General features: G+C 33.7%; 1 protein-coding gene across 1 annotated transcript in view; it reads right to left on the bottom strand.

The window, feature by feature from the left end:
• LOC148957003 (uncharacterized) overlaps positions 1–13,694 on the bottom strand; it is a 77,610-nt gene that overhangs the window by 37,009 nt on the left and 26,907 nt on the right. The window contains exons 2-3 of the mRNA XM_089092773.1: positions 9,657–9,767; positions 421–689 (exon numbers count right to left, since the gene is read on the bottom strand). Of these exons, the coding sequence (XP_088948899.1) occupies positions 421–689; positions 9,657–9,767 (380 nt within the window). The remainder of the gene's footprint in view (positions 1–420; positions 690–9,656; positions 9,768–13,694) is intronic.

The following is a 13,694-nucleotide window of genomic DNA, read 5'->3' as shown; positions in this document are numbered from 1 at the left end:
TTATAATTGCTTTCAATTTTCCAGTCTTGCAGCTTTTTATCAGATTGCTTAAACATTTCTACTACTACTACTGACAACTCAGTGCAGCACCAAGTCACTTGAGGCCAGAAGAGCCACGCACGCTCCTCCTCCATCCAAATCTATTCACACCCTCCCTCTTTTAACCCTCACAAAAAGTTTCCATTTCCCTTAAACCTTTCTTTACGATATCCTCCCACTCTATTCGGGAATGATCTGCTTTTCGTTTGGACCTACTTTGCTTAAAACAAATTAGGCTTCTTTCAAAGACTTTCACTTCCAAATATTTATCTTTTAAGAAAACATTCATAAACAAACAAACTTAGTCAAATTTAATTTTTCACCTTGAGAGAGAAATCGAAAGAAAATACGTGAAAAAAGAAAGAAGATTTATAAACAAACCTCTGCTATAATGATATAATACAGGACATGATTCCGTTTCCAGTGGCCCAGCTCATGACCAAGTACAGCGAGAACTTCATCAGTTGTGCATCCAGTTTTCTTTGTTTCAGTCTTCCCTGATCCATCTCGCTTTTCAGACTCCTTTTTGGCTTCATTCTCGGGGGACGCTTCTCGGATCTTTGCTGCTTCTGATTCTTCCAACAATGTGTCAAATAGAACAATTCGTTTATTTTTCAAAAACTCATAAAAGTAAGCAGAACGTTCTGAACCTAAAAGAAATACAATTTGACACATTTGTATTTGAAGCCTTTCATCAACAAAGAAAATCCAACACGACAAAGCTCCGCTTCGAGTAAATTGAGAAGGGTCAGTAATTAAAGACTAAAATATTGTCTTTAATTTTATCTTATTAATTTAAATTAAAATTGAAAATTTTATCTTTGACCTTAGCATTGAAGACGCCTAGTTTTATACCGGCAAATATCCGCGTCGTTTAGTTTGTATTTTTCTTCTCTGGCCGTAGTCCCATGTGATTCTTTATATTGAGATTTTTTTCTCACTTTCTTTTTGTAAAGACTAAAGTTAGGTTGATAACAGTCAAATCTTACTCCAAGCAGTTGGATTTCAAACTACTAAATAAAAAAGATGTTTTCGTGTGGGGGGGGGGGAATAATCCATTTATCCCTGTTTCGAATCAGTGCTATAAATCCTCTTCAGCCAGCTAAACTATGTTTGAAGTAACTAACAGCTTTTTGCTTATGCACTGGTACGAATACATCATTGGTATTGTTTGTTAGACAGGTATTCAAAGGAGCGATTTTTTTTGGTAGGAAACTATTCTCGGAAAACTTTAAAATGTTATTTTCAATCAGACAGAGCTCACCTTGTGGCGTTTCTCATTTGTACACTTTAACTTCACAAATGCATAGTCTTCTTTCGCACCGTTGAACTTTAATGCCTGTCACTAAAAGTGACTTTTTAATTTATACCCCAATTGCCCTTCTTATTTACAGATACATAACTGTTTTTTTTTTTTCTTCTTATTGTGATCCGAAATCGTAAGAAATGCAAACACAAAGTTTCTCCTGGTTATGGGAATAGTAGAGCAGAGCAGAAGAATTCCAATGAAGTTAGTAAAATTTTCAGCAGTATCCCCCCCCCCCCCAAAAAAAAAAAAACTTTTTTGGCTTATTTTGTACGTGGTGTCAAGACAAAACTATCCTAGCTGAGAGAGTAAACTTTCCCCGAAAGATTTATGTCGTACTCCTGCAAAGCATTAATTTATCTATCTGAGAGCCAGTGAACAAAATTACGTATCTCTCCTAGATTTCTTTGAAATAATTCTGGAAAAATAGGTCTTTAATGCAAAATTCCTATTTTTTGGTTGTTTTCTGAAATTTTTTTATTTAATTCCTTATTGCACTTAAATTGAGTAATACTGTGATATAAAATTGCTTACCTTTAAAGCTTAACTTTTTAGAAATAGAATAAATTGGAACACTGAAAGAAATTCATATTATTTCTTCGACAACCTCAGCAAAATTCCGTATCTGTCATAAATTTTTGGTTAAATATCCTAGAAATCCTGATTTCAACACCGAAGTTCCGTCTTTTTTTTTAACTTCGATCTTGACATTTATTATATTTTAGACATTTAATGCCATGAAATGCAAGCAAGAAGACAGGCACTATTCTTTATCTGAAAAGGAACCGTGCATTAAGAAATATAAGTTTAAAAAATGAACCTTTTCTCAGATGTTTATTAGCCGCAGTAAATAGAACAGTCTCAGGTGTTCCATCTCGCAAAACAGACCTTACTTTAGAAGCTCTTTAATTACACAATGACCTTACAAATAATAACCTACAACAATCATAAAGCATTGCACTTCGCAAGCGTGCGGGGGAGGGGGGGGGGCAATGCGTGACCCATGTGTCACAGTCGCTGCAAAAATCCACGGGGCCTTGGCAACGGAGGTCAATTAGGACGGCTAGCCAGCGATATTAGCAGAATTATTTCCATTTTTTCCAAGTCTTCACGAGCTTTAAATTTGCTTGGTATTTTAGTTATTCTATTTCAGCTATCTGTGGAAAAGAAAAAAAAGAAAAAAATATCCCGTTTGGGGAGAATAACGTGGTTAAAGTCAATTTTCTTGATTTTCAAGCCAATATATTTCCCTTGCTGTTCAAGCCAAGGGACAGAAAGTTTCCTATACAGGGGTTTTGGACAAGGCGGTTCTAATGGTGTACTTTTTGTTTTGATCTGACTCCTTTGTTAGGAACTATGGGTTTTTATATTTCTTAACATTGGACATGATCGTCTCTTACTAGGTTGCTAGCTACCGCTGCAACCCGGATTTCAAGATACTATCTCTGTTGTTTGTGTAGTACTGTTTTTTTCAAATTGCGAATAGCTTGCTTCGATCTAACCATTATTCTAATCAAGAATGAGAGAATTTACATCTTTGTCGTTCTTAAGTAGTAATTATGACGTCACGGCGTAATGATTTTATTGACGTCATGGCGCAATATTATTTCATGACGTCATCAGAAACAACAATATAATTTCGTGTTTTTCTATTCACGTCATAGCTCTAATATAAAGCTATGACGACATTCATTATTTATCTAGTAGGGTTTCAGACAAGGTAGTTCTAATGATGTACTTTTGTTTTGATCTTACTCTATTTTTAGGAGTTTTGGGTTTTTATATTTCTTAGCATGGGACTGATCGTCTCTTACTAGGTTGCTAGCTACTGCTGCAACCCAAATTATAAGAGGCAGCCTGGCCAAGTGGTCCAAGACACTGGTGTTAGCCACCAGTCTCTTCGGAGGCGTGGGTTCAAATCTTACCGCTGGTATACGATTATGTTTGAAAGACTGCAGTGTGAAAAGACATCAAAAATGCAGTTTTTGGTGGAAAAATGCAGTTTTTGGTGGAAAAATTTATTCGTTTTTAGAAATAATTTATTTTAGTTACTATAGATTTTTAACCCAATTAATTTCCTTTAAAATGAGCTATTGAACAACCCTCTACGATGTTCCAGTGCCAAGCTATCTGTGGAAAAGAAAAAAGAAAAGAGAAAAAAATATCCCGTTTGCGGAGAATAACGTGGTTAAAGTCAATTTTCTTGATTTTCAAGCCAATATATTTCCCTTGCTGTTCAAGCCAAGCGACAGAAAGTTTCCTATACAGGGGTTTCGGACAAGGCGGTTCTAATGGCGTACTTTTTGTTTTGATCTGACTCCTTTGTTAGGAACTATGGGTTTTTATATTTCTTAACATTGGACATGATCGTCTCTTACTAGGTTGCTAGCTACCGCTGCAACCCAGATGTAAAACTAGCAAAACATTTTTTAAGCCTGATGAAGATTTAACTCATGTGTCAAAAGTAAGGTTGCAAGTCGACAATTTTGTTTTGGCCTTATTATAATTGGTATGCTGAAATAATAATATGCATATGGCTCTTAAATCATACATCTTTATGGTTCCATATGGTCTAGTGGCTAGGATAGTTGACTTTCACTTAACAGGCTCGGGTTCAATTCCCGGTGTGGGACAATTTTTAACTCTATTATCTTTAAACATTTGAACCATTTATTATTTATAATGATGTATAATATAAATACTGTAATCTTAACTATAGTGAAGTTGCGTATGCAAGTTAGTATATATAGGGAAGAGTTTGATCTTTATTATAATACTTTTGTTTTGATCTTACTCTATTTTTAGGAGTTTTGAGTTTGTATATTTCTTAGCATGGGACTGATCGTCTCTTACTAGGTTGCTAGCTACTGCTGCAACCCAAATTATAAGAGGCAGCCTGGCCGAGTGGTCCAAGACACTGGTGTTAGCCACCAGTCTCTTCAGAGGCGTGGGTTCAAATCACCGCTGGTATACGATTATGTTTGAAAGACTGCAGTGTGAAAAGACATCAAAAATGCAGTTTTTGGTGGAAAAATTTATTCTCTTTTAGAAATAATTTATTTTAGTTAGTATAGATTTTTAACCCAATTAATTTCCTTTAAAATGAGCTATTGAACAACCCTCTACGATGTTCCAGTGCCAAGCTATCTGTGGAAAAGAAAAAAGAAAAAAATATCCTGTTCGGGGAGAATAACGTGGTTAAAGTCAATTTTCTTGATTTTCAAGCCAATATATTTCCCTTGCTGTTCAAGCCAAGGGACAGAAAGTTTCCTATACAGGGGTTTTGGACAAGGCGGTTCTAAAGGTGTACTTTTTGTTTTTATCTGACTCATTTGTTAGGAACTATGTGTTTTTATATTTCTTAACATTGGACGTGATCGTCTCTTACTAGGTTGCTAGCTACCGCTGCAACCCGGATCCACGTAAAATGTCATCCCCCTATCAGAAAAATTCACACCAGACAACACCATTCTCGCTGAAAATTACCGACGGAAAATTTTTTACACACTATTCCGCCTGAAAAGTTGTTTGCATTACACAAGTGTGTGTTGCGCTTATTTATGCCACAAAGCATTTGCGTTTTCGTTGATTAACAGGGTTAAGTCTTGTTGTAAATAAAAAGTTACTCTACTCTTAGCACACTTTCATTTGAAAAAGACCTTAATTTCTGATAGTTTTCATATCATGTCAGTAATCCCAGCCCCGTAGGAAATTTTTGCCGGAAATCCCCCCCCCCCCAGTGGGAATTTGCTACCCCAGAATGTTCTCCCATGGAGAATTCGTCCTTTGGAAAAATCCCCCTCCCCCCGGATATAGATCCTATAGATAATCCCAACCCGGTGAACATTTCTCCGGACAATTATCCTTAACACCTTTACTACATCAATAATTGAATCAGTAAAGAGAAAGTAAGACAATTAACACTTCTTATGACTCGTATCAAGTATCCATAACCTAACAAAAAGTAAAACTAATTTTTAAATTTTCAGGTATTTTGTTATTTTGAATGAAAAGATTAAAATTATTGCTCAGATATCATAAATATTTTTACAGTTTACATAATAACTTTAGCGATTCTAAACTGAAAAATAAAATATATATTAAAAAATAGAATTTTTTGGTCTGAAACTATATAGTCAATCCCAAATCGGCTAGTTAGAACCTAACCAAAAATAAAACTAATTTTAACATTTTAAGGTATTTTTCTAGCTTGAATTGAAATATTCGAACTATTGCTCGGATACCATGGATATATTTTGGAATATATTTCTTAACATTGGACGTGATCGTCTCTTACTGGGTTGCTAGCTACCGCTGCAACCCGGATTCAAACCTACACTATAGTTAAGTTACCAATACAGGTTAGTATAGGCAAGAGTTCATTCTTTATTATATTTAACTATCTTTGAAAGGGGTAGGTTAGGAAAATGAAACTTTCAGGGATGGGTCAACAGGCTGAAGTATGTCCTGGGAAGGTAATTTGAAGTACCTACCTACACTCCTTCTCTCTCTAGAGGGTCCTGACCTTTCATTACCTCTAAATATCTTTGTATTATAAAAATGAAACTTTTAAAAATAGATCTTTTCCTTAAACATATTATAACACAATATTGTTCAGAAAAAACCAAGCTCTTAGTCACAATTTATAATTTTTTAATTAAATGCAAAAACAGGAACAAAATCTGGAAAAAAAACATTTATATTGCTTAAAAACATAGACAATGATAAGGAAGAAAATTTTTCATACCTAAAGTCGTAGAAAAGAAACCGATCCATGACAATAAATATAGATATGTTGATTTTTAAAAATTTAGGTTGGTATATAAATGTCATTTTGGCAATTTTTCCAAATAATTTTATCTTATATATATCATTATTCTTTTTTTTTTTTTTAATGAAAAATAAATCATCGTCAAAATACACAATAGTAATGAAAACTAACATATCTTCAATTAAAAATCAAACCTTGGTTAGGAACTTGTCCAAATGATTTATAGCAGCAATTTCAAAAGATTTAGGTATTGAATTTCTATGCTATCATGGAGAAAAATGGTAAATTTTTATTTTAATTATGAAATATAAGGAAGGAAAAAAGAGGATAGACTTGATGATAACGGTTCTCAACTTAGATAATATCCTATTTTAACTATTATCATTATACATATTTAAAAGTAAGAACTGTTTTCTTAACACGTCTCCTTTTTAGGAATCAAAATTCCAAGTTTTTACCAATATTTTAGCCTGTAGACCCATCCCTGAAAGTTTCATTTTCCTAACCTACACCCTTTCCAAGATAGCCAAAAGTGGCTAAAGTAGAATTTTGTTTATAATAGACTATATGGTCAATATCTATAAAATCATATTAATGAGTTAGGAATAAAGTTAATGAACCATTTGATTCCTTTTTTTATGCTGATGAAAAATATGATAAGAATTTCTAGTATAAATGAATGACCGCCCCCCCCCCCTATAGCTCCTAGACTAAACCAACCTACCCCTGACTTTGCCGAGAGAGGAGGGGGGGCGGAAACACATTTACTATATAAATTTTTATTATATTTGTAATGAGCATAAAAAAAGGCATTGTATGGTGTATTCACTTTTGTCCTAACTCAATAATATGATTTCGTAGATATTGACCAGCTATAGACTGCCCCATATTTACTTAAAAACCTTCAGTTTAACCTGAGAGAACAATGGATTTTGGACACAATTCTCGGTAAAATATTTCCACATTAATAGGTCAAGGGCATGTGCTACACGAATTTATCGTTTAACCAGTGAAATACCATAGGCCTGAAGCTTTTAGCCAGTTTGCTTAGCTATTGCCCAAATTCCGCAAGACGAGTCCAACAACTGTAAAATCAGGTAAATATATAACAAATCATTTTATTAAGTTTCAAATAAAGTGAACTTTTTTAATGCTGATTACGAATATAATAGCCTAAGCATCAATATATACTAAATCAGGTCAATATATACTAAATCATATTATTGAGTTAGGACTAAAGTGAATACACCATTTGATGCCTTTTTTATGCTGATTACGAATATAAGCATTTCTATAGGAAATGAATTTCAGCCCCCCCCTAGGCTATATATGCCAATTCAGGGTTAGGTTAGGTATAGCCTAGAGAAGGGGGGGGGGCTGAAATTCATTTTCTCAATAAATGCCTATTATATTAGTAATAAGCATAAAAAAAGGCATCGAATGGTGTATCCAATTCATTTCTAACTCAATACTATGATTTGGTTTATATTGACTCCCTTTTTTATGCTGATTACAAATATAATAAGCATTTCTATTTGAAGTCAATTAAACCCCCTCCCCCTATAGCGGCTATACATAACCTAATGCTGAAGCGGCATTTATAGGGGGGGGGCTGAAATTCATTTCCAATAGAAATGCTTATTATATTTGTAATCAGCATAAAAAAAGTATTCACTTTATTTGAAACTCAATAATATGATTTGTTATATATTTACCAAAAAGGCATCAAATGGTGTTTTCACTAGGCTATATTTGAAACTATATAATAGCCTATGATTTGAAACTTAAATCATATACCAATCATATACCATATACAAAAAATCAAACATATACCATAGATCAAATCATATATCAATTAATATTATTGATTTAAAAATAAAGTAAATACACCATTTAATGCCTTTTTTATGCTGATTACAACTATAATAAGAACTTCTATCGTAAATGAATTTTAGCCTCCCCCCCCCTGTATCGGAAATACAAAACCCTGAAGGTAAAGCAAGAGGGGGGGGGGCTGAAATACATTTCCATTCTAAATTGGTAATATATTACTAATAAGAATAAAAAAGGCATTTAATTGTGTATTAAATTTATTCCTAAATCAATCAAATGAGTTTGTGTATGACCTATATTTATTGAAGATACAAAGAACTAAATGCTTACTATTTTAATTAAATGACTGGTTTTCAGCCAGCCAAAGGGCTGGCTGTGCTGTAGCCTCTCTACTGAAAAAAGAATGGCTTCCGGAAACTCTCAATGAAAATGATAGTACAAGAAGGGTTGCTATGACCTCAAAAATAAAATCCCGATTTTTCTTCCAAAAACAAATCTGAAATTTCGAAAAAACCTCGGAATACAGTTTTTTTGGTACTGGTGCGTTGTTTGGGTCTTTTCAAGGAAATTAGTCGCCAAAAACCCACCAGACGGGTTAATTGAAGAAACCGCAATAGAGTATTGCAATTTAAAGCGTGGTTTTCATTTCATTTCCGATTTTTAAATGTGTGTTTTTCGGGGTTTAGGGGGGGAAAAGGTACCTAGGTTAGGTTATTTATGTAATTTTTTCTCTATCCAACCACCCCCCCACCCCCCCTAATAATAAATTAATTATCCAAATTTTTTTTCTATCCTATATTATATTAATCCTATTTTTTTTAATTCATTAGCATTAACCAAACTTGAGTTTTTAAAAGGCCTTTATAAAGAACCAGTACGGTGTGTATGGTATATAACATAGGAATGCACAGTGATGGCGTAAAAATCAAGCCACGTAATATGAAGTGCACTGAAATGGGGTATCTAGTTATAACCAACAACTGTTTTTCAGTATTACTAGTATTATTTTAACGTGTAAACGTACTGGAGGATTTGTAAAATCTGCGAAATATATTTTAGGCCAAACCAACTAATTAAAGTTCCAAAAAACGAGTCGACGCAACCGCGTTTAATTGTTATTTGAATATCCCACCCCAAACTTAAAGTAACGCTTCGTAGCCACATTGCGCGTTCAGATTATCTGGGGAAAAGGGACGGAAATCTTAAAAAAGGACTAGTAGTCCAGACTTGGCTGTTTTTTCAAAGACATGTTTGCTTTTTCAAAAAATATCTGTAGAAATTTATCAGTCATCCTCATAAATTATATGTTCCTGAGCAAAAATTTATAAAAAAAAATATAAATCCTCAGCTAGATAATTTGCCTTTTTTCTATTCAGAACAACCTTAGATAACGATTTTTATTTATCACTTATTTTTTCTAATTATCTCCTTCTTTTGGCATTTTCTAGAAAAGCTATTTGTTCTACAAATTACTACCGGTCATTCGTTTTCTAAAACTCTGACTAGTACTGCACCGAAAACGGACAAACAGACCGTAAAACATTTCAACATTTATAGATTTTCGTCCCATTTTTCAAGAAAATGGATAGTCTGGACGCGGTAATATTCAATATGGTTTGACAAGTGGTAAAAGTTGCTATGTATCACGTTTCTATACTTCCTTGTCCCTATTACCATACCTGATTTTCTTTTTAGCAAAAGTTTTACCAATCAAGAAGCGGACAGCAGAACTATTGTTCTTCTTATAAAATCGTCCTCTTGAAATTCCAAGGCCCCACTTCACTACCCATGATATCTGAGTGCCAACCCTACTAAAACCTAAGAAAAATCCAAACGATATCATTCAAACATTCAGTACACGAATTCTTCATTGTATAAATAAAAAGGAATCTGCTGCTTTCACACGAAAAGATCCGGAAGAAAAACAGACCCCTTTTTTCCGAGTCTGGGTACTTAGAATCCAACTTTCTTGGTATTAAACCCGGCCTTTGGGTATTTGAATTAAAAATAGAAGGCAAAAGTCAGAAAAAACTCTTAGTACAAATTTATTAGTAAAAAACGCTAAGGGAATAAACAAGCTAAAAAAAAACTAGCTTCTTTGGTAATTATTGATAAGAATAAGCATTCATTTCTGTAATCAGATATAAAAAGGCGATCCTAAGAATCAAGTACATTGAGTTCCATTGAATGAAACTATGTTCGGTTAGCACCCCATAAACACTAATTCGTTTTAGAGATCGTAATCTAAATGAACAATTTCAATTTGTCTTAGTTTATCTGGATACTCATCTACAGTCTTCAAAACGTTGAACTTAAGTACTGAGTGCAATATTATGAGCATGTAAGGGTCTAAAAGTATGAGAAAAATCCGTGGAATACGTTGATACAGATCAGAGCGATCTTTTGAACTAATTGATGTACGTTCTATAAACACCACAAACGTGTAAATAAGTATATTGATACTGAACTACTGTAACTTCAGAAATCCTTGGATATCATTAAATGCTTGGGATCACTTGGTCTTTCCTTTATAAAAGCATCTTTTTGAAAATTGTTATCTGCATAACACAAAATTAAAAAGATACTGAAGCTGAGCATAACAAGTTTTTCAATGGTATTTATAGATTACGCTTCCCTAGATTTCTGAAGAAATTTAAGTCTCTCGAAATGATGTCAAGAACTCAAATGAATGTTTTTGTTCTGAATTCGCCACTTGTTGTTACATTGGAGTCGAATTTTCAAAAGTCAAATCCCAAACAAATAAATTGTTGCCCCAGCGTAATAGACTAATAGCGCAAATCCAGAGGAAACAAACAAAAACAGAGAATATTAGTGATGCCGTGAAGAAAAAATTAGTATACTTACAGACAAAATATTTGAAAATATCTTTTTAATCAAAAATATTGTTTTAATAAAAAAATACCGTTTTTTTTTTACAAGAACGTCACTAAAAAATCTCACACAAAAAAAAAAATCCCGTACAGCAAAAAAAAAATCCCGGATATACCGGGATTAAGTCGGACGGTGATAAACCATGAGTATAAAAAAACTACTCTAACAGCCACTGTAGCCGACTTTTTGGTGCATATCATAGAGACATAAAATACAAACTCTTTAGTGTATGTTCTGTATAAACTATTTGGTGCATGTCCATAATATGTCCAGTTTAAAATTCCAGAAACTATCTTTTTCTACGACTTGTGCTATTGACCAAAAGACACTTCGTAAACTTCTCCCAAATCGGTCAGCTACCATCAAATATAATGAAAATGAATGTAATTCCTTCAATATAATAATTCTCTTTTTCTAAAACACAGTCTAGAACGTCTGAGTCAATGAGCCAACTCGTGTATTTTTGAATTAAGTCTTGACGATTGTTAATCAATTCAAATCAGCAAAATGGGTCCAGACACATTTCATTTCAAGCTGCTAACTCTCATCTTATTACCTAAATTAGCAGATGAGAGAGGAATTTGGGTAAAATAAAATTGAGAATTTTGAACTTAAGTTTAATGACACTACAATATACAACTAATGCATTAGTGACAATTTATGAAGCATCGTAAATAAGTTCAAAGTAAAGCTATCTTGATAGCATTAGGAATATAAACTATTTTTAGAATATGTGTCATAACTTGAAGTTCTCCGTTGTACAGAGAGAGTAATTGAATATCCAGAGCTCATAGTATGGTTATTTGTTATCCAGTTCTAGTTAAAGTAAAACCAATTTATGCACAATGTAAACAATTTTATATTATAATATAAACGTTAAAATTGTGAATAAATCAATCGTTGTCAAATCGCTGGTGCTACAAGATTTGAAAATCAACTATTTCTTAATATAAAACTCATTCAATAGCTTTTTTACGCGTCGTTTTTTTTATGTGTTATAGTGGCTTTTCTTGATTAACAAATAATGACAACAAGATCCTTTCCTTTGTGGGCGAAAACAAGAAAAACGAAAACATGAAACTAAGCAAGAACCCTCACTGTTTTTCCTTTTCCTCATATTGATATAAAAGTGGCTATTCGTTCGAATTAACTGTTGCTTCAGAAACAAAGAAAGGTGTGGTCTTTTGTGGTTCATTTCAATAAACCCAGTTTATAATACCATTTATTGTCCCTACACGAGAAATGATCTTTTTTTTTGAAATTTCGATTTATTTCTAAGCACTGAGTGGATTTTCTACATAGGGACAGGTCAAATAATTCCCAAAGTCTAAAGACACCTTTCTCGTCGGCTGGGAGGATGATTGTCGTATTTGGCATCTCCCGCCAAAATTGAATTATGAATGCCATTTATTGTAAAATTTTGTGTAGAATCTGAATCTGATTTTTGTTTTTCTCTAATGGCTACCGTTCGTGAGTGCTCATTGGGGGGGGGGGACCAGTAAAGCATACTATATATTAAATACGTAACCTAACCTACCCGAGGTGCCCCCCCCCCTAAACCCCAAAAAACAACAGTTAAAATACTGGAAATGGAACAAAAACCCCGCTTTGCATTGCATTACTCTAGTGGTCTCTTGAATGTGCAGGTTTTTTGTGACTGGTTTCCTTGTAAAGGCCCATATAGTGCCCAAGCACCCAATTTTGTTATACATCATTTAAGCAGAAGAACTATTTTGCAAGGTTTCACTTTTATAACGCACAGATTTTTAAAGGTCATCAAAGGTTAGGACCCTATTTTTAACTATTTTTAAATACAAGTGTGATGTTAAAATCAAGAAAATTGCCATGTCATTCATGATATACGGCTTTCTTTATTGATAGATGTGACTATGATGTGGCATGGGCATTACAGTTGCTACTGACTATCTTCCTTTTGTAGATATGTAGAGTAAGGGCCTTTGAGCAGGAAATATATTTATAAAAAATTTCTTACTTCGTTACATACTGAATAATTGTATATTCATTTCATTATACAGAATATTTGATTACAACTCCACTTTACTTTGCCCCCAACCCCTCCTAATGTTCAACTTGTAGCTTAAATTTCATGTTTCCCATGCATACTGCCAATATATCTCTCTAGCTTGAACTTGTGGACCCATAAATTGAATCAACTATGACGAAATAAAAACATGTTTTCTTAATTGTCTCTTTCTCAATGTCCCTTAGTCTATACATTTACCCTTCCCTCTGATTTTTCCTAGGCCTGATCTGGTTTCCTATGGAGACTAAATGAGCTAGTCTAGCCTAGCCTGTGAAGATATTTAAAAGAAGAATGGAATAAGAAATGTTGCTGTCTGAAAACGGATACAACGGGTAGGATGGAAAAAAGGAGATGTTACTATTTTGAACAACTATCACTAGTATTAAGCGTGATTTTGCTAATAAGAAAAATCTGTGGGAAGATTGACATATCAGAGCATCAACAGTCATAACTGTCAGACATCGACATTGTGACTGTCGATGAACTGACGTGTCGCTGTTATAACTTTTTATGTTCTCAAGGCTAGCAATTGTGATTGTTGATAAAGTGAAGTGTTGATGTTATGACTGTCAATTTTCTTATACAGTTTGATTGGGACTGTCCATGTCCTCACCTGTTAAGGATATAAATGCTATTGTTCTGACGGATTTATTGTCGATGTTATGACGGATTTTGTCGATGTTATGGAGTAGAGAACGCTACTCCGAACCGAACGCTATGTTGAATAGATTTAACAGTGCCATGTACAAAAACGAACTGTTACAAAAATAAACCGATACAAAAATGATACAAAAACGAACCGATGAGAA

The sequence above is a fragment of the Artemia sp. Qi Xiang Cuo genome, chromosome 1 (genome assembly GCF_049724085.1).
Source record: "Artemia sp. Qi Xiang Cuo chromosome 1, ASM4972408v1, whole genome shotgun sequence".
Classification (NCBI taxonomy): domain Eukaryota; kingdom Metazoa; phylum Arthropoda; class Branchiopoda; order Anostraca; family Artemiidae; genus Artemia; species Artemia sp. Qi Xiang Cuo.
This window is presented reverse-complemented; position numbering and strand designations above follow the sequence as displayed.